The sequence below is a fragment of the Mixophyes fleayi genome, chromosome 4, assembly GCF_038048845.1.
Source record: "Mixophyes fleayi isolate aMixFle1 chromosome 4, aMixFle1.hap1, whole genome shotgun sequence".
Classification (NCBI taxonomy): domain Eukaryota; kingdom Metazoa; phylum Chordata; class Amphibia; order Anura; family Limnodynastidae; genus Mixophyes; species Mixophyes fleayi.
The window spans coordinates 179,502,600-179,529,433 of NC_134405.1; the positions used below are offsets into that span (position 1 = coordinate 179,502,600).

Here is a 26,834-nt window from a genome sequence, read left to right on the forward strand (position 1 = left end):
CACCCTAGCAAATGTTATACACATGTGCATGGTCGTACAAGTACATAGCACATTGTCACACGGCGATCGTTCGGCTTCCATAACCGAAGACCGACACGCTCACCTGTTCCTCACTGATTTGTGCTTCGGATGCTGGCGTCCTGGCTCTGTGCATGCGCAGACTCTGTCCTTTGTGTCCTCTGCATATTTCCTATTGGTTAATCATTCTGGCTCCAAACTTCTCCTCACTGCCTATTGATCGAGTTACCTGCCTGGTTAAGACTTCCCATCTTGCTCCCTGTGTGTTCCACTTTGGTCTTCAGCGCTCCACCTGTCTCTGCTGCGCTGCTGGCTAAGAGCTCACGCTACACCTGTCTCCACTGTGCTGCTGGCCAAGAGCTTATGCTTTACCTGTCTCCGCTGTGCCGCTGGCTCAAGAGCTTACGCTCCACCTGTCTCCGTTGTGCCGCTGACTCAAGAGCTTACGCTTCACCTGACTCTACTGTGCCGCTGGCTACAGGCCTTGTGCTTCATCTCCTCTGCAGCATCTTTTCCCTCTTACTCAACTTATTCCCCTAAAGAGTTTCGCCTGACACTCCTGGCAAGGGCCGCGACCTCTGCGCGCACGCAGCTAAGTCCCAACCACCTTGCGGTGGTCCCTGGTGAAAACCGTCCGTTCATTAGACTCCGTGCCTTGCTAGGAGTAGCGTCAAGTTGGGCAGATCAAAGAATCCAAGTTACCAAACCGTGACACACATACACATTTAGATTCCCTTTTTGTAAAAGTGTATCTTTCTGTCAAATGTGGAAAGAATGTTTAAAGTGATGTTTTACTTAGTCTACTTCTCAAAATGACTGTGTTTATGTACTTTCTTTGGCTACTTTATTAGGTACACCTGTTCGTTAATTCAAATAGCTAATCAGCCAATCATGTGGCAAAAACTCATAAAAGCATGCTAATTTGCTCAAGCGGTTTAGTTGTTGTTCAGACCAAACACCAGAATGGGGAAGAAATTACTTTGACCATAGAATTATTGTTGATCCTGGACGGGCTGGTTTGATTATCTCCGAATCTGCTGTTCTCCTGGAATTGTCACCCACAGCAGTCTAGAGCTTGCAGAGAATGATGCACAAGTGAAAAAACATCTAGTGAGTTGCAGTTCTCTGAGTGATACTGCCTTGTTAATCAGAGAGATAATGGGAAAATGGCCATACTAGTTAAAGCTGACAGAAAAGCTTCAGTAACTCTAATAACCATGTGTTGCAACAGTGAGATGTAGAAGAGCATCTCTGAATGCACATCAAGTTGAACCTTGAAGTGGATGGGCTACCCACACCGGGTTTCACTGCTGTCAGCTAAGAACAGGAAACCGAGGCTACAGTGGGGACAGGCTCATCAGAATTGGACAGGTGAAGATTGTAAAAACGCTGCCTGGTCTGACAATTCTCTATTTCTGCTGCGACATGCAAATGGTAGGGTCAGAATTTGGCGTAACAAACATGCTTCTTGTCTTTTGCATTGGTGCGAGCCGGTGGTTGTGTAAGGGTGTGAATATTTTCCCTTTATGGCCACAGTCTAACCGTTGTCCTATGGTATGTCCTCTTGGAAGTAGCCATGTCACAAAACGCACATCATATCGGACATGACATTGAATTCAGTGTACTCCAATGGCCTCCAATATCATTAGATGCCAATCCAATAGAGCACCTTCAGTATATGGTGGAACGGGAGATTCGCAGCATGAATGTGCAGTCGATAAATCTGCAGTATGATGCGATCAGGTCAAAGTGGACCAAAATATCTAAGGAATGTTTTCAGCACTTTGTTGAATCCATACCACAAAGAATTCAGGCTGCTCTTGAGGCAAAAGGAAATCCGACCCAGTGCTAGAAAGGTGTACATAATAAAGTGGTTGCTGAGTTTATATGGATACTGTATGTGGTTCTGGTCCTCGGGTCACACGTCACGTTGAGATCAGAATGTGATGCAAGGCAAATTGATTGGCGCACCATTTAGGAGGAGGGGAGAGCCTCTTGTTTAGAGTACGCTAAGTGAAACTGCTGATGTTTGAGCATGTTAATCGCGTATGTCAAGCTTACAGTGAGAACCATATTAAGTGAGCAATAATCATTGCGCTGCATTAGATCTACGGGGTAGAAGGTTGTGTATACACTCCACTCCATTGCTAAAAAACTATATTTTTTTTAATAGAATTAGATGTAAACAAGAGGGGTAATAATCATCATCATTTATTTATATAGCGCCACTGATTCCGCAGCGCTGTACAGAGAACTCATTCACATCAGTCCCTGCCCCACTGGAGCTTACAGTCTAAATTCCCTAAAACAGAGAGAGAGAGAGACTAGGGTCAATTTTGATAGCAGCCAATTAACTTACTAGTATGTTTTTGGAGTGTGGGAGGAAACCGGAGCACCCGGAGGAAACCCATGCAAACATGGGGAGAACATACAAACTCCACACAGATAAGGCATGGACGGGAATCAAACTCATGACCCCAGTGCTGTGAGGCAGAAGTGCTAACCACTGAGCCACCATGCTGCCAATAAGACACATTAGTGTGTACATACACTTCTGCCTACATAGAATGACATACAGATCTTAATGCAGTATGGTCACGCTAAGTGAAAGAGCTGAATTCAAGATTATATCGCCCATTCAGACTTAGTGGAGCTAAGGTGGAGAGAGGGCTAAGACCTGAGCGTTTCCCCATTCCTTAACATTGTGTGGACAAAGTGGAGAGAATTCTTCCCCTGTGATTAAGTATAAATTTAAAGAGCGCATGGCCCAGACAGATTCAGGTGAAAGATAGTGGAATCAGCCTTGACTGGTTATAGAAAAAAGGCTGGATTACCCCCTGCCATGACCTGGGTAAAACTGTATATAAAAGGAAAAGAGCTCTATGTAAATATAACCTATAGTGCCATTAAGTGGGGTGTAAGAGCCATTTCTGAGCAAATAAATATAACTGCCACTTAAGATCCTACATTGTTCCTGTGAGAAGCTTATTCCTGCTGTATTCCTGTGACCAAAAATTGCTAATAGTGCATTACCTTTTTAGCAGAAAGGTTATTTTAATTACAACAAACAGCATAAAAATTATAAAATCAGATGTAAAAGCATATATTCATACAGAAAAAAGATTCCGCACATCCCGCTTAGGGTGGCCTCTTAGCCCGCATAAGTTGGTACAAACGTCTACATACTCACAATAGTGAGCCGACACTCCACTGACCCAGTACACGGAGGAAGAGATTCTCCCAAGCAAGACTAAATCCCCAGCACCCACGCGTTTCAATCTTACGATCTTTGTCAAGGCTGTGGGGTTGTAACTTCCTATTATATTTAACTCTATGTTCACCAATCATTGTGCTCAATCTATTCAAAGCACCGGAGTATCATCATCATCAGCATTTATTTATATAGCACCACTAATTCCGCAGCGCTGTACAGAGAACTCATTCACATCAGTCCCTGCCCCATTGGGGCTTACAGTTAAAAATTCCCTAATATAGTCACACACACACACACACACACACACACACACAGAGGGAGAGACTAGGGTCAATTTAGATAGCAGCCAATTAACCCACAAGTATGTTTTTGGCGTGTGGGAGGAAACCGGAGCACCCAGAGGAAACCCACGCAAACACGGGGAGAACATACAAACTCCACACAGATAAGGCCATGATCGGGAATTGTTGCCCCCCGATATTCCTAGGGGAGGTGAGAACTGTCCAGCTGGAATAATATGCACCAGACCAATGAGTACTGCACTGATCTACAGCAGTTCAAAGTCGATCACAATCTGCCCATATATCAGGACCAAGAAGTCTAGCAGCTGTTTATGGGAGGAGCCGGATCTGATCATGTGCAGGTTCTTCAGAAAAAAGCTGTTAATGATCCCAAGGCTAGAAACAAAGCTGCTCCCCGATATTTCTAGGGGAGGTATGGTCTACCAGCTGGAAAAACACGCACCAGACCAACAAGTATTTTAATTGTTAGATTTCCTTTCTCCTATGGAATTTTCTACACTGATTCATCATCATCATCATCATCAGCTTTTTATATAGCGCCACTAATTCCGCAGCGCTGTACAGAGAACTCACTCACATCAGTCCCTGCCCATTGGAGCTTACACTCTAAATTCCTTAACACACACACAGACAGAGACTAGGGTCAATTTGATAGCAGCCAATTAACCTGCCAGTATGTTTTTGGAATGTGGGAGGAAACCGGAGCACCCAGATGAAACCCATGCAAACATGGAGAGAACATACAAACTCCACACAGATAATGCCATGGTCGGGAATCATACTTATGACCCCAGTGCTGTGAGGCAGAAGTGCTAACCACTAGGCCACTGTGCTGCCGGTAGTATGATTCCGCAATGCGTTTCTGCTTTCCATAATAACACACTACTCTCTTTATAATGATCTTACTTCCTTCGTAATATATTTAACTACAAGCCTTGCGTTAAATTTGCGATAATGTTACTTGTACAATAAAATACATAACTCAGTGTCTTAAAAGTTCTTACAAAGCCCAATACATCACAAAATTCCTCCTTATATAGTGTGTAAACCACATCAACTAATGCCTGATTTTTAGCCTATTTCTTAGCCGCATTCAGATTGACTCTTTAATTGTATTATTGCACATAGGTGCTAATCAGAGCAGCACAGACACTTACCTAGTTCATTATGGTATCTATGTAATGATTAGCATATACACACCCTAGTAATTCTTATCATTTCCATAATCTTAACCAATATATTTCATATAATCACAAAAGGGTAAAGTTTATAAAATTCCTTCCGATATATTATAAAACCGAACCGTTTATCTTTTGTGTATTGTGCACAAGCTTTGTGCCACAATCTTTCACATTGCTGAATGTTTTCTCCTAATCAGAAAATTCTCGCAACTATGCCTATATGTTCGTGGGTGTCTGACTAGGAACAACTGGAATGAAGTACTACAGATTCATGGGTCCATGATCCCAATGAATAAATGCCTACTATTCCATTCTGCATATAATAAAATCAAAATCAATGTTGTGTACACCTAATAAAATATTTGCTGTTCCATACCTAATAAAACCAACGGAACAATCCTTCACTGATACAAAGTGAGGTATAAGTGTCTATAGGACAATTTATTCAGGAGACACAAAAATACCTTAAATACCACTATTACATATACACTCCTAAAAATCATAACCCTATACTTAACCATGTTTAAAAATAAAACATCCATGACATATATATATATATATATATATATATATATATATATATATATATATATATATATATATATATATATATATTCTATAACCTGAAATTCACATAAAAAATCACTTGGTTTCGAAGTCAATATTTAACCCTTTCGGGGGATAAGGTGTCCAATTGATGTATAAGTTTCATTTCAGTTTGTACTTGCTCTTAACTAGAACCTAATTTCCTCCAATCTCCTTCAACTTTCTGTAACCCATTAAAAAATAAAATATGTTTAATGTTACAATTGTGAACCTTTTTGAAATGCGCAGATACTGAGTATGATTTATATCCCTTCTTTATATTCCTAACATGTTCATTTCATCTTTCTTTTAACTTACATAACATTCTACCTATATATTTATTGCATGTACATTGAATCACATACACACAATTAGCCGTGTCACATGTCATTAATTTTTTATGTTGTATATTTGACCTGTGGATGTGGTTTTAATATCAACCCTTTTATTAACTCCCAGGAGTATTCCTACATGCCATGCATGACCCACATCTAAAGAACCGTTTGGTGTTATTCTGTTCCCACTTGGGTTTTCTAAGATGACTCCTCACCAACTGATTTCTAAGGGTTGATGCCTTAAAGTAGATTAATCTAGGATTATCTGAAATCACTTTTTGTAATATCGTACCTTTTTTCAGTATAGACCAATGGTGTTTAATAATCCTTTCAATATCTTGAAAGTGGGAATTATACTGCATGATGAATGGAATTCCCATCTCATCACTAAAAACTTCTCTTTTTCTCTTCGCTATTTGGAATGAGGAGGCTATTACTATTCAGATTGTCAACTTTAGCTAGGACTTTATTTAATTTTTCCTCTTTATAACCTCTTTGTAACAATTGTTCCTTTAACTTTGCAGATTATTTTTGAAAAATAATTGGTTCTGCACAATTCCACTTAATCCTTTGGAATTGACTAATCGGGATACTATAACCATCTGTAATAATGATCACTGTCCATAGAGATAAAATAAATAGTCAGTGGGCTTGCTGAAATTACTAGTTAAACATCTGATTACTGATATATATATAAATTTAATATATAAATAAATTTAAATCCAGTAAATGCACTTCTTTTTTGCTCACCTCAAAAGTGAGTTTAGTATTTAAAGTCTTGGAACTAAGGGTATCACAAAACTTACTACGGGCTAGATCGTCACCTTTCCAGATGAAAATAATATCATCAATATATATAAACCATGAGACCAGACTCGCCCCAGTTTCAGGATGGTGCCATACATGGGTGTCTTCCCACCACCCCATAAACATATTCACATAACTTGGGGCGAATCTGGTCCCCATGCCCGTCCCTTGATTTTGTAAATAAAAATCATCTGCGTACCAAAATAAATTATTTTTTAAGATAAATTCAATACCCTTTAAAATGAATTCCTTGAGGTTATCATTAATATCTGATTTGTCAAGGAAATATTTTACTGAAGCCATCCCCTTTTCATGATCAATTATTTTATATAGTCAGACACCCACGAACATAAAGGCATAGTTGCGAGATTAGTCTGATTAGGAGAGAATATTCAGCGATGTGAAAGATCGTGGCACAAGGGTTGTACACACCATACAAAAGATAAAACTGTTCAGCTTTATAATATATTGGAAGAAATGTTATAAACTTTATCCTTTTGTGATTATATGAAATATGTTGGTTAAGATTATGGAAATGATAAGAAGTATTGCTAGGGTGTGGATATGATAATCATTACATAGATACCATAATGAACTAATGAAGTAAGTGTCTGTGCTGCTCTGATTAGCCCCTGTGTGCAGTGATACAATTAAAGAGTCAATCTAAATGCGGCTAAAAAACAGACATTAGTTGATGTGGTTTGTACACTATATAAGGAGGAATCTTGTGATGTATTGGGCTGGGTTAGAACTTTTAAGACACTGATTTATGTATTTTATTGTACGAGTAACGTTATTGCGGATTTATGTATTTTATTGTATGAGTAACATTAAAAGGCTTGTTTAAATATATTGCGAAGGAGGGAAGATCATTATATAGAGAGTAGGGTGTGATTATGTGAGGTAAGCAGAGATGCATTGCGGAATCATACTCTGGTGCTTTGAATATATTGAGCACAATGATTGCTGAACATAGAGTTAAATAGAATAGGAAGTTACAACCCCACAGCCTTGACAAAGATCGTAAGATTGCAATGTGTGGGAGCTAGGGATTTACTCTCACTGGGAGAGAATCTCCTCCTCTGTGTTCTGGGTCAGTGGAGTGCTGGCTCTCTGCTGTGAGTATGCAGACGTTTGTACCAACTTATGCGGAGTAAGGGGCCACTCTAAGCGGGATGTGCGGAATCTTTTTTCTGTATGAATATATGTCTTTACATCTGATTTTATATTTTTTGTATGCTGTTTGTTGTAATAAAAAAAACTTTCTGCTAAAAAGGTAATGCACTATTAGCAAGTTTTTTCTCTCCTCGCATATATAAAATGACAGGAGATGGGCATTCATGCTTCAGAAGTAAGAGGATCTGCATAATTTAAAGAACAAAGAAAAAAAAAAGTATACTACATGCCGTTTATTATCTGAGCTTTTGTAAGTGCATACCACTAAGGGGGATTCCATTTTGATTTCTCACTTTGGATAAGGTGGTGTTGCATGTTGAACCCACAAGGAGAATAGAATATATAGACTCTGTATCAGGATTACACCATGATTATTCCTTTTGTTTATATTTTATTTATATATTACTATAAGGACACGCAAGGCATTCTGGGATACAAGTTTGGTGGGTTGAGTCTAGTCACACGTTGGAAATATTCAAGTACATATGAATAAGATTCTCAATCAACATAAAGGATCAACTATGTGAACATTGTTTTATGAACTTTTTCTATTGAAGTATTTTTGTAAAGTAAGATATCCTGTCGCATTTATTTCCTTATACCATGGAATCAAAATTGATTTGTTCAATAAATCTTACCACTCATTAAAAAAATACTCTGAGCCAAACCATCTGATTACAGACTGTATTCGACTCCCTTGCCCCTCCATGCTTCTTAAGGTTTATTTACTTGTTTCTGGTCCTCATACAAGCTGTTGGAACCTCTTCAACCAGGCTTTTCTTTCACAGAGACTGCACTGACTAAGGTGGTCAATGATTTGATCACTGCTAACTCTAAAGGCCATTATTCTCTTCTAATGCTCCTGTGTTTCTCTGCTACACTTGACACTGTTAACCATTCTCTTTTTATACAAATGCTATATTCCCTAGGTCTTCAGCACACTGTCCTGTCCTGATTCTCATCCTACTTATCAAGTTGCTTTTTCGATGTTCATGTCTGTCTACCTCCTCTTCGCTTCTCCTATCTGTTGGAGTACCACAAAGTTCAGTTCTAGGTCCTTTTCTCCTCTCTATCTATACCATATCTCTTGGAAAGCTAATAAGCTTCTTTGGAGTTTAGTATCCTGTCTATCTGGATGATCCCAAAATGTATCTATCCTCTCTGGATCCATCGCCATTTGTGTTGGCCTGCGTTCCTGTCTGTCTTTGCTGTGTGACTGGACCACTATCCTTTTTTTACCCTTGAAATCTGTCTATGCGACACTTAACCTCATGGATCAGTCTCCTATTTCCTGTAAATTGTAAGCTTGCAAGTATGGCCCTCCTACCGTTTTGTCTGTTTGTTTATACCGCTCTAAGTTTTATTGCTGTTTGTTCCCAATTTTTAAATGCTGATGCCATATAAATGTCGCTAATAACAACAATTTAAAAAAGCAACTATATAACTCTGTACCCCCTCCCCAACATGCAAGCCCACCAAATAATTGACTACTGAAGTATTTTTTTTTTTTAGTACTTTGTACAAGCAACTTTAGATGGAATTACATCTGTGAGTCTTTTTTTGGCAAGTCTCTATCCGCTTTGCACAGGTAGACACTAAGCAATATTGCAAAGAACAATATGCAGAAGTTGCAAACTCTATTATTAAATATTGCTCAATTTTAATGGGCAACTATTGGTGAACAGTAATTTTCCAAACATTCCACAGATCAGATTATAATGGGAATGAGGTCTGGCTTTTGCTGGGAAGCTCCAGAGCACTTCTTATTTTATATATTCCAGCCACTCTAGTATTGTTTCTGCTGTATGGTCTGGGTCACTGTACTTGAAAGAAGTCTCAAGGAAAACGGAGACATCGGAATAACCCCCCCCCCTCCAATTTTATGTTGGAGAGTCCAGACCTCAATCCCATTGAAAATTTTGCCAGGACCTAAGGCAGGCTGTGCACAGGAGATCTCCTCACATTTAGATAAATCTTGAACGTTTTTCAAGGAAAGAGTGGGGTAGGATTGTAAAGTTCAGGGCCTGATTCATTAAGAAAGGTAAGGGAAAAAAAATGAGTAAGTTTTCTCCTGGACAAAAATGCAAGGGGTGCAAATTAGTTTATTATTTTGCACATAAGTTAAATACTGGCTGTTTTTCATGTATGCACACAAATACTTGATAGCTTATTTGTATACTGAAATTGTGTGTGTGTGTGTGTGTATATGTGTGTGTATATATATATATATATATATATATATATATATATATATATATATATATATATATATATATATATATATATATATATATATAATTTTATTTATTTGCCATCGTTATACCCCAATTTGCACAGCTCCTTATATATGAAGGAGCAAAATTTTGCACACTGTATTTCCTGCTATTTTTGATGGACTAAACCATATACTTTCCTATACATATGAGCGCAATGTTTTAGCAGCGTCATAAATAGAATAAGGATGCTGTGTGAATATTATACTTAAATGAACGAACAATGCACAAAGTCTTTCTACAGTGCTTCTCTGTTCACTGGATGAAACCATGCAGCGGTAACATTTGTAGTGTACAATAGTCTGTTACCTAAGATACTGTGGGCTGTATAAAAATGGACTACACGGTATGCATGGTTGTTGTGGTGAAATGAGGGCACGATATAGTCGCAACAATATTGGTGTATGGCACATTTTCCATAGTTTAATATGTGCGATGTCTCTGCTCTTGCATTTCCAACACGACCCCCAATTCTTGGCTGTGGCTTGTCCTTTAGAAAATATACAGAGAAGAATCTGAAAATGCCCCTATAGCATGTTTGTTTTATATATCCAGACACTAAATTCAACTTGCTTTTTTGTATCCAATTCAATTGTGTCTGTCTTATAGCTTTATATTTTTTACGCTGCGAGTTTTTTGTTTTGTTTGGGCAACAGTTTCCATGATCATTTTGAGTTTTCTAAACAGGAAATGATTACCAGTGAATCTTTTTCAAGTACAGGTGGTTTCCTGTTCAGTTTCTATAATAATAATCTTCTAAGAAGTCAGTGCATGCTTTCTATTTATTCATCAAAATGCAAAAAGGCATTTCAACAAACTGTTTTTAGTCTGAGATTAGGTCAGTATCTTGAAGGTATAGATGAACAACATTGTGGCGAAACTTCACAAATTGCGTTTCATGGTGGTGCAATGTATTGGGGCTGGACCAAACGAGGCCAACCAGAGGAGAGGGGCGTGGCTATGCAGAATCACCAAGCTCTGGAACATCAACTTACGGCCCCTAACTCGGCCATGTTCTGCATGTTCTCCAGCGCCTGGAGTTGTTCATCACAGTGAGTGCATGTACACACAGTGACACCATACAGGGATCTATGTACACACAGTGACACTATACAGAGATATGTATACACACAGTGAAGCTATAGAGGGGTTTGTATACACACAGGGACACCAAACAGGGGTCTATATACATGCTGCAACATTATACAAGGGTTTATATTCATAGTGACACTGTTCAGGGATCCATATACACACAGTTACACTAAAGAGTGGCATAGATGGGCATACAATGTGGTACATTAGATAAGGTTGTGGACATACATGGTAGCATGTGAATCAAAAGCTGGTGCGCATATGGTAGAGCACATGACAGAAAAACTATTGGGCATATTTGGTGGTATGTATGAGAAATGTTGTTTGACATATGGGGTGGCATGTGATAAAGCTGGTGTGAACATGAGGCAGCATGTGAGAAAATATTGGAGGTATATGCGGTAGCATGTGAGAAAACCTGGTGGGCAGTTGTGACATGAGAGAAATGTTGGTTGTCATATGGCGTGGCACACGAGTGAAAAGCTATGGCGCATATGGGCTGGTATGTCACAGAAAAGCTTGTGGACAGTTGGTGACATGTGAGTGAAAAGCTGGTGGGGTTTATGGGGTGGCGCGGGACAGAAAAGCTGGTTGGTGTGTATGTGAGTGAAAGATATGCACAAAAAGACATACAACATGGGTGGCAGAGACTAATATATTAGAGCAGTTTAAACATGCTTGTTTATTAGTGATTAAGGAAAGTTGTGAAAACTAGTTGGGCCTAGTGGTTCTTACCTGCTGTCAAATTTTTCTGTTCAGGTTTCCGAATTTGATTATAAATATTTTTAACTTTACAAAAAGCTATGAAATTCCATAGACTTCAGATTAAGGCTTGTTACACTACCTAAAATGTAAGAAAACTATTGAAACGCTTCCACTCAAACTCCAAAAAGCAATGAAATTACGTTGATTAAGGCAGAAGCATTAATGGACGTGTTCCTTGAGCAATACAGACATGGTATGGCATCACATCCTGCGGTTAGCTGCAGATTCAGCACTATCATGGAGTGAGATTGGTGTTACTCACAGAATGGTGGAGCTGCTAATTCACAGAATACACACATGCAGTGTATGCAAGTGAAGGTCTGAGCAGCTATATAGCACAATAGATAGTCCCTACAGCCATACCACTCAGTCCTGATTTATGGATGGTAATTTATTTAAGTGTATATGCAAATTTGGATCTAAATACTGGAGGCTGGTTTGTGAATGTGCAGAGATTTGGCTTATCAGAACCCCATATTGAGGATTTAATCTTATATACATTATTATTATATTAAAATACTACCTTTTATGTTATTTTTAATGTGAGAACGTATTCTAATTACAATTAACGCACACACACACCCCCCTTGCTGCTTGTTCTTGTGCTCTCTGTGGGTTCGGTTTACACTATTGTGCAGTTTAATAATAAATTACTTCCCACTAAAGTCTTGTTGGCTTTATGTATCCTTGAATTGTTGTTAAAAGTCAGCTTAGGCCTTTTAAGTGAATGTAATGGAAAGATTGCTCACTGATAACCAATCTAAGCAGATGCTTCTACATCAATGTATTCCAGCGAAAACACAAATCTGTGAATTAGCAGCTCCACCATTTTGTGCTGTATAAGTGTAACAAGCCTTAATCAAAGATGTTAAACTGTAAGGTTTTTTGTCTATGGTGTGTGTGTGAATATATGTCATATATATATATATATATATATATATATATATATATATATATATATATATATGTGTGTGTATGGATTGCGGGGAGGTCCATTTATGGGAGATGACTAATAGAACAACTGGCAGGACATAGAGCTGTGCCAAGCGTATTAGGGAGGGAGTGGTTATAATATAAGGCCGTAAATACCCAACATTATGGAACGAGACTATGGATTTTGGTTGCAGACCTGTGTCCAAAAAGCTGTTTTCATAATTTTATCTGATTCTTATGTTTTTTGGTGCGCTGAATTCGAAAATGACCACCGTTTTTACCTGGGGCATCAGGTTTTTTCACAATCGAAATGTGCCTTGGTCAAACAGGTAGCTGGAAATCGCTAAATTTCAAATTCATCATACTTGAGGGAAAAAAACTGAACATGGAAAAACAAATTTATTTTCACTGCCAGTGCTCCCAAAAACATGAAAATACATGTTTATTGGTCCTGATGGTGATCACTGCATTGTTGCGTGTGCTTGCTAGGGCCTGCCCGGACTTGTTCTTTCATGCATTAACTTGTTCTCTGATTTCTCGACAATCTTGTATTTCGTTTCAGTCGTCATCCTGCTATTGTCTGTGTGGTTCAAAATTAGTGCAATGCCTCCCAGAAAGTGTGTAAATTCGCCTGACAGTTTCTGTTTCATATGTGGAGAGTTCATGGTGAAAAAGCAGCAGTTGAATATTCCGGATTTTGTTAAGAAAGTTCATTGACTCTTCCAAAAGAAGCTTAAAAGCAGTTTTACTTCACAATGGTGGCCGTTATGCGTCCATTCCTATGGCTCATTCGGTGTACTTGAAGGAGACTTATGAGAACTTGGAGTTGGTACTCAAGAAAGGGGGTTATCAAAACCAAAACTGGTTGGTATGTGGGGATTTAAAAGTATTGTGTATGCTGCTGGGACAACAGGCTGGGTACACCAAATACCCTTGTTTTCTATGTTTATGGGACAGTAGAGACCGACAAAATCACTGGAAGCAAAAAAATTGGCCACCAAGAAGTCTAGTTGTTGGTGAAAAGAATGTTCTCAGAGATACATTGGTACTCCCTGAGAAGGTTTTATTACCACCACTCCATATAAAATTAGGATTAATGAAGCAATTTGTTAAGGCACTTCCCAAAGATAGCGAATGCTTCAAGTACTTGGGATCCAAGTTTCCAGGCTTAAAGGAGGCAAAACTGAAAGAGGGGGTTTTTGTTGGCCCGGATATTAGAAAACACATATCCGACAAAGACTTCATCAGTTCAATGACTCCAACTCAAAAAGAAGCGTGGGTTGCCTTTACTGTGGTCATAAAAAACTTTTTGGGAAACCAAAAGGAACCAAATTACAAGGAAATGGTGGTAACAATGTTGAAAGCGTTCCACAAGCTTGGTTGCTCCATGAGCTTAAAAGTCCATTTTCTCAACTCAGACCTTGACTATTTTCCTGAAAATTTGGGAGCAGTGAGTGAAGAGCAGGGAGAACGTTTCCATCAAGATATAAAAGAAATGGAAAGAAGGTATCAAGGGAAATGGAGTGTTACGATGATGGCTGACAACTGCTGGATGTTGTAAAGGGATCTTCCAGAAGCCACCTACAAGAGGAAAAGCTCAAAAAGAAGTTTAGAGTTTAAAAAAAGACGATTTCACAAGCAATCTACTTGAGTGTGGTGTTAATTTTGTCGTCACCTGTGCAAATGAGTTAATATTTTTCATGTAAATAAAATATTTGCGTTAAGAGATTTTTAAACGATGACCACCCGTTTGTTCGAAAACCTGACGTCCCAGGACAAAACGGCTGTCATTTTTGGATTCAGCGCACTAAAAAAACGTAAGAATCAGTCAACTAAACCAAAACAGCTGTCCAAAAAAATTTTTTTGTAGACCTGTGTTATCTGAGAAGGCTGGAGGCTGCCCATAAAGTAGGCATGTCCTTTTATGCATACCTTTGTGAAGGATGAGGAATCTCTCCCAAATGTCCTTTCAAACTTCTGGGCCCAGGGACTCTCCAAGTGGTATTCCTATTTTAACTTATGCGGGTCTTTGGAGTTATCCAGTGGCATTAAAAGCAGAGAGAAGACCCCTTATTAAATGGTTGCTGAGAGTTTCTCTAACAAGGGGTTTGAGCAGTCTAGAGGTGAGAAGATTACACAACAGCTGGAAAAAATGACTTTTCTGCAAATATTGGTGGAAATATTGAATTGCACTTTTGCTGTATTCTGCAGTATATTTGTACAGTACCATTTTGCATATTTTATTGAGTATGAAAGAGTTTAGTAAACCATACAGTAATAGAAACAAAACAAATTGAAATATTATTACGGATTCATCCTCCTTGGTCAGTATTTATCTGAACCACCAGCCAAGAGTCTTGTTGGATATATTTATTAACTTTGAACACTGCCACCACCATAGGGCTCTCGGACATCTGTATCACACACTGTTCATCTTCCAATAGACATGGTTGACAGTCTCTCCCGTTACTCCCTTACAATGCTTCACAGTGGGGATAGTGTTTCTTGGCTGGTGTGCAGTGCTCGATTTGTGCCATTTATCTTTTAGCGTTTAGGTATAAATTTTCATTTAGCATGTCTGACCACAAAGCTTTCTTACACACCTCTGCAGTATGTTTTAGTTTTTTTGCATGTTTTTAACATGCAAGATGTTGGTATTTTTCAGTCAGGGCTGATTCCTTACAACCCACACATAAATGTTCTTTTGTGGAATACTTTGGAGATGGATTTGCCAATGTTTTTGATCTTCCATCATTGCATCTGACTTCTGTAGCTCATTCAATGTCAGTCGTCCTTGCATTTGCTTATTGAATGGTCTTTTTAAGTTTTTGAATGTCCAATGCCTTTGCAGTGGTCGTGTATCCATCCCCACATATGTGCCTCTCTATTGTCCCATTTCTGCCTTTTGGAGAGCTTTTTAAAGCTATTTTTTAATTCTCTCTTCCTTTCTGTAGAACCTGGCAAAGAGAAAAGGAGTATTTTATTTTTGTAAATGAATTGACAACTGATGATTCATTCATTTATTAAATGAGTGTGGTTAATGAACAAATATTGTCATGCTTGAGACTATGTATTCCATCTCTGTAAATTTGAGCTTTCAATTACATGGGGTATGAATACGTTTTTTACATTTTAATCATTTCATGTTCAATTTTAGTAATTTGTGGAAAAGTTTTGGTTATTGATTTGACATGGTACTTATTCAGGTTACAAACCTGTTATCAAAGCAGCAGAGGACTACTCTGTAGGTCGGTTTATAGTACTGTACAAGCTTAAAAGGTATAAGGTTTGACGCTACCGAAATATACCAAGCAGCCACAACATTAAAACCACTTGCCTAATATTGTGTAGATCCCCCTTGTACTGCCAAAACAGCTCTGACCCGTCGAGGCATGGATTCGACAATACCTCTGAAGTTGTCCTGTAGTATTATTTATTATCGTAGATTTGTAAGGTGCCATAGTGCTCAGCAGCGCCGTACAGTAAGGAAACCAGGACATATATAAAACAAGGCCATAAAAGGCAGACTAAATACATGCAGAAATGAAAACAAAGGAAATGGGAGACCCTGCTCATTACACAACTGAAACAAAAGAAGCGAGTGTGGCTAAGATTGGAGAGACTGGTATAGCTGTGAGAGTGTATTAGTTAGTGTGAGTAGTGTCATCAGGTATAAGGTAAGGTAAGGCTAGCATTTAGGATGAATTGAAGGGTGTGGATACATGAGTGTCAGGATTGCCAGATAACAGGAGGTTGCAATAGTCAAGACTGGAGAGAAGATAAAAGTTTTGGTAGCATGTTGAGTAAGAAATGGGTGTATTCTGGCAATGTTTTTAATCGTTTCGGAATCGACAGGGCTGGGAGAGAGTCTGAATGTGAGGAATAAAGCACATGACGGAATCAAGTGTGACACCGAGCCAGCGGGCTTGAGGGAGTTGTGGTGTTAACAGTGAGGGAGATTTGAGAGGAGCTGGTGATTCTGGTAGAAGGGAAGATAAGTTCTGTTTTGGATATGTTAAGCTTTAGGTAGCATTGGGACATCCATGTGGAGATAGCTGAAAGACCGTTGGTTACTTGAGATAGTACAGAAGGGGAGAGTTCAGGGGAAGAGTTACAGATTTGGGTGTCATTGGCGTAGAGGTGGTACTGAAGACCAATGAGCAAAATTAGTGCTCTAAGAGAAGAGGCCTAGAATGAAGTAAAGGACCAAGAACAGAGCCTTGTGGGACCCCCAACAGATTGTGGGAGTGAAGGGGAGGATGTGCCAGAGGTAGAAACCCTAAAGGAGCGGGTTGATAGGTAGTAAGTGAACCAGGAAAGAAGGCCAATAGAGTGATGAGTGTGTAGGGGAAGAGTGTGATCAACAGTATCAAAAGCATTAGAGAGGTCCAGGAGAATGAGTATGGAGAAATGACCCTTAGACTTTGCAGCAAGTAGATAATTGTATGGAATGTTAGAGAAGGATGCAAGATTGCAGAGAGGAGAATGGAGTGAGAGGAGAGAAAGCGAGTCAGGCACTTGTACAAGTAGTTTGGAGGCAAAGAGGAGGAGAGATATGGACTGGTAGTTAGATAGAGAGGCTGAATTGAGAGATGGTTTCTTTAGAATTTGTGAGATGAGTGCATGTTTAAAGGAGGACAGAAATGTGCCAGTGGAGAGAGACAGGTCGAAGAGGTGAGTTAGAGATGGACAAGCAGTGGAGGAGAGGTAGTGGAGAAGTTGGGATGAAACACAATCTAGGGAACAGGTTGTAGGATGAGATGAGTGTAGATACTTCATCTTCAGTTACTGGACAGAATTAATTAAGGGTGGACTGGGGAGCATTGGTCAAGGTGGGTGGAATTTGGCATGAGGAAATATCTTGTCGAATGGTCATGATTTTTTTTCATGTGTTATCTGGCACCAAGATGTTGACAGCAGATCCTTTAAATCCGAGGTGGAGTTGCGAGGTGGGGCCTCCATGGCTCAAACGTGTTTTTCCAGCACATCCCACAGATGCTCGATCGGAGTGAGAAGGGAATTTGTAGGTCAACACCTTGAACTCTTTGTCATGTTCCTCAAACCATTTCTTAACAATTTTTGCAGTGTGGCAGGGCGCATTATCCTGCTGAAAGAGGCAACTGCCATTAGGCAATTCCGTTGCTTGAAGGGTTGTACTTGATCTGCAGCAATGCCTAGGTAGGTGGTACTTGTTTAAAGCAACATCCACATGAATGCCAGAAGCCATGGTTTCCCAGCAGAACATTGCCCAGAACATCACACTGCCTCTGCCGATTTGCCTTCGTCCCATAGTGCATTCTGGTGCCATCTTTTCCCCAGGTAAATGACACACGCATCTGACCGTTCACATGATGTGAAAGAAAACCTGATTCATCAGACCATGCCATCTTCCATGGTCCAACTGTGGCGCTCATGTGCCCATTGTAAGTGCTTTTGGTGGTGGACAGGGTTCAGCATGGGCTCTCTGACCAGTCTGCGGCTACACAACCCCACACACAGCAAGCTGCAATGCATCCTGTGTTCTGACACCTTTCTATTATAGCCAACCTTAACTTTTTCAGAAATTTGAGCTACAGTAGCTCTTCTGTGAGATTGGACCAAATGGGCAAGCCTTCGCTCCAAACACACATCAATGAGGCTTGAGCCCCCATGACCCTTTTGCCGGTTCACTGGATGTCCTCCCTTGGACCAGTTTTGGTAGGTACTAACCACTGCAAAGCGGAAAGACCCCACATGCCATTTTGGAGATGCTCTGACCCAGTCATCTAGCCATCACAACTTGGCCCTTGTCAAAGTTGCTCAGATCCTATGCTTGTCCATTTTTCCTGCTTCAAACGCATCAACTTCAAGAACTGACTGTTCACTTGCTGCCTAATATATATCCCAAACCTTGACAGGTGCCATTGTAACAAGACAATCAATGTTATTTACTTAACTTTCCACTGCCTTTATTGTTGTGGCTAATCGGTGTATAAACATAAGCATAAATTTATCTGTGCTAATGTCAGGTTATTGTGACTACTCGAGTTTTTCAAGTGACAATGGACATATATGGCTCAGTCTGCAACACATGTTGCATTGCCCTGTTATGCTACAAGCTTAGTATTTACTTGACATAATGGAAGTAGTGCAGTCTAATATGCATCAATAGAAGCAAAAAAACTGGCAGAAATTTTGAGCTTGCAAGTACTGTACATTAGCAATCCACTTTTAAAGGCTAGTTCTTTGTCAATTAATATTTTGGGTGTAACTTTAATCTGTATTGTTACAGAGAGAACAGTGGAGCCTGGAGATCCACCTTTGTTGCAGCAACCTGTTCCCACTTCAAAATCTGGCATACTACAAATTATTGAATGTTTTAGATCGGGTATGTTATATTCATTTTTTTATTTTTTTTTAAGATGTATTTCTCTGGTTGCCTTGTGTGAATGTAACATAAGAGCAGGTAATATGAGCTTGTTGTTGCTCTTTTTTGTTTTGTTTTTTGTTTTCATTTATGCCAAGTGAAACAAAATAAGGGGAATTTGTTTTTTCGGGAAAAAAATTGCACAAAAATCGCAATGTTTATTTCAATAATTCTGTTACAGTTTTTTGTCACATCCTTGTAGATGAGTGAAAATGGTTCCCAAATTGGCTCTGGAGCTTGGTTTGCTGGTACTGTGTTTAATGAGCATCAGCACTGTAAACTACAGTACAAAGGTCTATGGCGTTGAATGGAGTTGGTACCTATGCTTGAGAACAGAATGAGCTAGAGGGGTAGCTGTCAGGACTAGATGAGTAATTTAATTATATTAATGAGTACTAATCCAGCAATTCCCTTACTAAGATTCTGCTCTGGGCGTGCAGAGATGACCGAATAGCTGATAATATACATTTTCTTTACTGTAACTCATTACTTTGAAAGAACATGAGTTGTTTGGGGATTTATTTATTTTTTAATATCATCTGTAAGCATCTGTCATCTGTTTTTTTTCTTTTTTTCTTTTCACCTTTTTATTTATTTTTCCCCTATAAAATAATATATTAAAAGAATGCTTTATTGTAAAAATCACTTCAGATTTGAATTGCAATATTTTTCTGTTTATTTCTATAAAGCCATTTTGAATCCACATTAGACGTGATTGGTGGTCTCACTCCTGCCTTTGACTACGTTAATACAGTAGTTTTTGCCTCTCCGCCATTAAAATAAGTAACCAGCCTATATCCTGGGCCGGTTACCGCTAAAGTTTTGGGGGAGGGGCGTCTGAGAGATAAGCATGGGGTCTCCCTGTCATAATGTGAAACCAACCTTGTCAGCACAGGGTGGAAAAACACCCTCCGTGGTGGTGAGTGCCCAAGTAAGGCTGGGTACACACTATAGTGTTTTCAGACTATTATTGGGCCAACAAATGATAAACGACTGTTTGGCCTAATGTCACATTAGTGTGTACGCTGTAGTGATGAATGATTATCGTTCCAAAGCTCATTGTATCGTTTCATTTGATTTTTAAACCAGATTAAAAATGTTGTTTAACGATAGAACAGTGTTGTTCCAATTCTGCAGTGTGTATGCACTCATGACCTGTAGTGTCCATAGATCTCTATGAAGTGTGCAGAGTGCCAATCTTTTCAGCCTATGGTTATGACATAAGAAGAGTACGGTAAATCGTGTAAAACATGTATAGCGTGTACACATGAATCGGCATGCTGATTGGGACTTTTGTTTTTTCTGTCGCTGGTAAAATAAAGACGTTGCATCGGGAGAAATATTCTGTACTATATACCTAGCTAAAGTGTCTATTGTGAAACTGGTGAGGGAATTTTGTGGAACTAGAAATCCCAGCAAGCCCGGACATCATTTGTTTGCTTGGGCATGATGACTCTAGTAGAACTAAAAACACAAGCATGTCCATGGCTGCCATAGCATGGTGGAGAGGTACCTAATGGTGTATAAAAAATAAAATAAAAAAAACCTCTTCAAAATCCCTACAGTCATCGCCAAAAGTCTTGAGAATGACACAAATATTATTTTTCACTAAGTCTGCTGCCTCAGTTTTTATGATGGCAATTTTGCATATACTCCAGAATATCACGAAGAGTGATCAGATGAATTGCAATTAATTTCAAAGTCCCTCTTTGTCATGACAATGAACTTTATCCCCAAAACAATATTTACACTGCATTTCAGCCCTGCCACAAAAGGACCAGCATACATCAGGTCAGTGATTCTCTCGTTAACACAAGTGAGAGTGTTGATGAGGACATGGCTGGAGATCACTCTGTCATGCTGATTGAGTTAGAATAACAGACTGGAAGCTTTAAAAGGATGGAGGTGCTTGAAATCATTGTTCCTCTGTTAAATATGGTTATCTGCAAGGAAACATGTGCAGTCATCATTGCTTTGCACAAAAAGGGCTTCACAGGCCAAAATATTGCTGCTAGTAAGATTGCACCTAAATCAACCACTTATGGAATCATCAAGAACTTCAAGGAGAGAGGTTCATTAGTTGTGAAGAAGGCTTCAGGACGCCCAAGAACGTCCAACAAGCGCCAGGACCATCTCCTAAAGTTGATTCAGCAATTCGGGATAGGGGCACAATCTGTCCTAAATGCCTCAGAAACTGATCTCTTGCCGCTCAACATCCATTACATTACTGTGGAAATCCCTACACTGTATCCCAATTACATCTCAGAACTCAATTCAAGTTACTCATCCCACCTTCAAAGCTCTCAGCAACTCCTCCCTTTCATACATTTCTGACGTTGTGAAATAGAAACCTCTCTCGCCCTCTTTGATTTACTTCTACCTGAGTCACTCCTCTGATAACCACCTCTTAATCCTTCCTCCAAGACTCCCATTCTGCTCCCTACTCCATGTGACCAGACTCACGCTTAATATTTCAAGTGCTTCCTCAAAACCCACCTTTTTATTATAACTAATATTACTCCCTCTGCATGTTGTAGCAGCTACAGTCCCATCTCCACTCAGAGTACATCTAGGTCCTATTGTTTGGTGCCATTTGAACGAATGTCATCGATTCTGCACAACTTGGCTTAGGAGATGAGCCAGGTTTACTGGAACATATATGCCTTCCACTGCCATGACCAGACACTTAAATTAGAAGGTACACCATATTGAAGTGTCATTGTCACTGTCTTTAGACCCAAAAATCTCATATAGGAGGTAGTGCAGCTTTGTTTGTCTATGCATAATGTTCTAAACCTTTTTTTATTTTTTTCCTGTCTAGGCACTAAACAGCTTCGGCTGATGTTGTTAAGGGAGGTGGACACTATATTTGAATGTAAATCATGCCGCAGCCTTTTCAGAGGACTACCCAACCTAATCACACACAAGCAGTATTACTGTGTCTCAAAGTTTAGTGTGGATGAAGGTAAGCTTAGATATGTGATTTGTTGAGAATGGGGGAAAGATATTCTAATACGAATAGAGGGAAGTTATAATGTTCTGCATAAAAAGAAGCTTATTTGGCAACATTAAAGTAAGCGGCTTTATATATTCAGAGTTAACACTGTCCACAGATTATCTGTTGCCAACCTCTTTATAATGTATGTGATGCTCAATCTGCACGTTGCCTTAGTGGTTAGACAATCCACCTTTCATCAGTGGGGTCATGAGTTCGATTCCTAACCCATTTTGTGGAATATGCCTATATTGTATGTTGAGATTTGTGTGGAGCTACAACACAGACAAGTAGCTGTTCCAAATAAAGTGAATCCAAACAAATAGGTGTTTTGCTTTTATCTGTGGATATTTTCTAAGTACCAAATAAAAGGCAGAAGGCAAAAATGACAAATTAAAGTCCAATTATTTTTCTATTATACATCATTGAATTTACATAGCAAATTATTAAAACTGTGCATCTACCAAGGATTTGGGGCTAAAATATTTCTTTGTATAATTATTGACATTAATAAAAATGAAAAAAGAAAAAAAAATTGTCATGAGAGAAGTGCATGTTGTGCATATCTTTTTATTTTATGTTTTTTTTAAGCAAACATTCTTTTTACAACAGTTTAGTGTAGTGGCTTATTTGGCGCTGCTGCTGTGTGCAATTGTTATTTTTTCACAATAAATCTTTAGCTTGCCAGTGGCACTTAACTTGTAATGGTGTATTATTCAGCTTTTAGTTCCAGTCTATATCATGCACGTATTGTTTCCACTTGCTTAGTGGTAAGACAATCCACCTTTCAACAGTGGGATCATGAGTTTGAATCCTCGGAGACGGCCTTATCTCTGTGGAGTTTAAATATTCTTCCCATGTTAGTGTGGGTTTCCTATGTGTCCCTTATGGAAGATTACGCATGCTTTATGTTCACACATTTTATCTATATAGTTTTAACACATTAAACTGTAATGCCTTTTATTCATACTAGCGTATTATTAGCCTTTTTTTAAAAAATATCAAACAAGGTATAGACTAACTGAGATATTACACATCAACCACTTCACATTGAACTTTATTACAACTGTGCATCCACCATGTTTTGTGTTTTTTTTCAAGCACATTGTTTAATGTTTGACATTAATGTAAAAAAAAAAATCTGAGTGAAGGGTATTGAGATGTATGTTGTGCATATTTAATTGTGAATGTTTTAAACGAACAATGCTTTTTGAACAGTTTAGTGTTATTCAGTGTTGCTGCTTTAGCTTTTTTTGGACTTAAACATGACCCTGAGCTTCCTTAACTTTTAGCATGATAAGAAAAACTGAAAGTATTTCTTCTTATCTAGCCGACGGATCCGGAGGTAAACGCCTACTCTTCTTAAGTCAGTACGATCTCTGCCCATTCCCCTCCCTTTCCCAACTCTTTTTTCTTAAGTGTTCGGAGAACTTCTTAAGTGCAGTTTAGAAGGATTTTCATCCAAACTTAAGAAATTCTTAGGTTACGCAACAGATTTTCCTCCTTATCTCCCTTTTCTGGGCATGCGCAGAGATTATTTTCGTATTATCTGCAAAAAATTACAAATAAGATCAGTAGCAAATCAGGCCCTAAGTGTATTGATTTTACATAATATCTATATAATTTATGATTTGTATATGTTTTGTTGTTTTTTTTGTTGTTTTTTTTTAATACAGATCCCCCCAATGAAAATAATAAGCCAAGCCAAGCCGTAAAAGATCTACTGGAAGGAATATACCCAAGAGCAAATAAACCAGAATTAGTCATACAATTAGAATCTATCCAAACAAACCAGAATGCAGTTTTTCAGATTGTTAAGCCTGTTAGTGAGGTAAACCTTGATATAAACAGCACATCTGACACAGTTGAAATTCAAAAGCAGGAATCTGTTTCTGCTCCTGAGTTCTCTTTGACTACAGAAACTGTAGAACAGTCTCCTGAGAATGTTGAGAATGAAGCAACTACTACTGTTCCAAGTGTTGAACAGCCACATATGTCCAATCTTGTAGCAAGGTCTATTAAGAGAGCTAGGAACAGCAATCCATTTTCATGTCGAGTTTGCAAAAAAGATTTTAATTGTAGAAGGAGCATACGCCGACACATTAAAAAAGTACACAAGAAAAAGTTGGAAGATATAAAGAAATTCATTGAGGTCCAGCGAGATACACCCTTGTCGTCTTCAAAAGGACATACTAGTGTAATACATGAAACATCAGGCACAAGTTGTCACATATGCAGCAAATCATTTGCTACAAAAGCAAATACAAGGAGACATATTGATGAAGTCCATAGAGGGATGAGAAGAGACTCTGTCACTCCAGAAAATAATGCAAAATCTAGTAAAAATGTGAGTCCTGAAATTGTAACGCCTAAAAAAGCACTTAAAACTATTCCGCGTACTCAAAAATCAACTTCAAAGTCTGATTTCAGTCTTGCTTCTTGTAACTGCCCATTTTGTAAAAGACGTTACACCTCCTTCTTCCTACTCAAAAAGCATGTACAAATAGTGCACAAGACAACTCTATCCGGAACTCGTGTGAAATCTGATAAAGGACATAACCACGTCAGTACCTCAAACAGTAAAATAAAATCTGAAGACCTAAATGCTGCAGACTCTTCATCAAATTCTGGTACATGCTCTCCCCAGAGTGAATCAAAGGGGACAAACCACACACATGAAAAGAAAAGTACAACTACACTGAAGAGTAAAGTAAAACCTGATGGGGATTCTCCTAAAACCGGTACCCTGCCTACTAGTGAGAAAAAGAAGTGTAGGAAGCCTAAATTGTCAGCTGGCTTTGACTTCAAACAACTTTACTGTAAACTCTGCAAGAGACAGTTCACATCTAAGCAGAATCTAGCAAAACATATTGAGCTACATACAGATGGAAACTGTATCTTTGTGAAGTTTTACAGATGTCCTCTTTGCTCATATGAGACTCGACGAAAACGTGATGTAATCAGGCACATAACTGTTGTACATAAAAAGTCACAACGTGCTCTGATTAAAATAACTGCAAGCTTGGAAAGTAGAGCTATAAAAAAGCCGATTGAATCTATTCTGGAGAAGGTTTCAAAAAGAGGTCACCAAAAAGATAAACTTAAAAGAGTTAGTTCAAGAGCGGATGGTACTTCCTTATCTTCTAGCAAAAAGTGTGATGGAGGCGATGCTGGCATTGAAGTTAAGGTGACCAAAAACTTCTCACTGATTAAGTGTAATATGTGTGGTAAAGCATTTGCAAAAAAGAAAGATTTGGACCAGCATAAAAAGAACCACAAAGCAAACTCGAATTCCCCTGTGGACCTGCAGATGAAAAAAAGAAGTACTAGGTCGAAAACACAGGTGTCTTGAAAGAACCTATGCGATAATGAAGTGGTAGAAAATTTTTTCAGTAAATTTATTTTTAGATTGGCAAATTTTAACATTTTTAATAACTTTGTGCAAACAAGCAACGGAGTACCTGGCTTAATGTTTTCTCTTGGTGACCGCTTTTTTGGTTTGTTTGTTTTTCCCCTTATTTTGTTATGTGTCATGTGTTGTGAAAATGTAAATGCCACAGTTTAAAGACCCCCTTTTATGTAAACAACTTATGTTCATAGCCACCAATGACTTTTTGAACAATCTCCATTTTAAATGCTGGACCATACACTTGCATTAGTTACAATTACAGTGGAAGCCCTCTTGCACATGTTGGGAATAGTTATGTCTATATACCAGATTTTCCTGGATTATATATATATATATATATATATATATATATATATATATATATATATTTTATGAATATGAAGGAAACGTGATTTTATTGCTTGAGAGGATCCTGTGCAGTACTTGAATTTTAATAATCTAGATCAAACTTCTTGCTCAAAGTATGTGGAAACAAATATTCTTTAATCAAATTTTGTTGGTGTATTTTACATTAGCTGTGAAACGTAAGTCCTAAACAAGACTAACTTGTATTTATTGACTATATATATATATATATATATATATATATATATATATATATATATATATATATATATATATATATATATATATTAGTAATTTAGTTTGGTTTTAAAATGGCTTCCAAACAATTTTCTACTGATGCTTAGGGATAGTAAACAAAATATTCTTAAATATTACATAGCATTGCTATGAGTGTACTCTATTTTGTGAGGCAGAGGCGTCATAAGTAAAGTTCGCTTGCTTAGTCCCTCACTTTTTCAAGCTGTAATCCCACAGTGCTGTAATTTTTCCTAACGTTAATTTTCTTCTTGCAGTTGCTGTTAACATTTACATTTTGCAACGTGTCTTGTGATTACCGTGGCAACCACAGTTACATAGCATGTAGCGAGCAGTAAGGCCTTGAAACGCCACTATTTTAAGCATGCACACTCACGGCACAATCTACTCCCCTGCCCAAATCCTCTGCCATCCTGTACATGGTGGTGGGGTGTGCTCTGACTTGGAGATTGTCCCTCTTCTCAGGAACAAGTGGTGAAACAAATGCCTTTCAGTTGAATCTGCAGCCATATGAGTTTTAAGGGACAGAATCATTTTACAAAATTAACAGATCAGATTCATGTTAAACAGTTACAACACTTGCTGCTAAAAAAATATATATATATATATATATATATATATATATATATGTGTGTGTGTGTCTATAATACTTTGCGCACACACATATATTTCAACTTTCCCACAGTGTAATATATGCATTGGCACATATGTTCAGCGTACTGTCACTTAAAATTTACAGCATG

At 38.5% G+C, this 26,834-nt stretch overlaps 1 protein-coding gene across 5 annotated transcripts in view; it reads left to right on the forward strand.

Moving 5' to 3' along the window:
• Window positions 1-25,837, forward strand: part of ZNF800 (zinc finger protein 800) — a 51,632-nt gene extending 25,795 nt beyond the window's left edge. For all 5 annotated transcript variants that reach the window (XM_075208921.1, XM_075208922.1, XM_075208923.1 and 2 more), the window contains 3 exons: window positions 18,953-19,048; window positions 21,909-22,052; window positions 23,759-25,837. In XM_075208921.1, the coding sequence (XP_075065022.1) occupies window positions 18,953-19,048; window positions 21,909-22,052; window positions 23,759-25,434 (1,916 nt within the window). In that variant the 3' untranslated portion in view covers window positions 25,435-25,837. The remainder of the gene's footprint in view (window positions 1-18,952; window positions 19,049-21,908; window positions 22,053-23,758) is intronic.
• The last annotated feature ends 997 nt before the right edge of the window (window positions 25,838-26,834 follow it).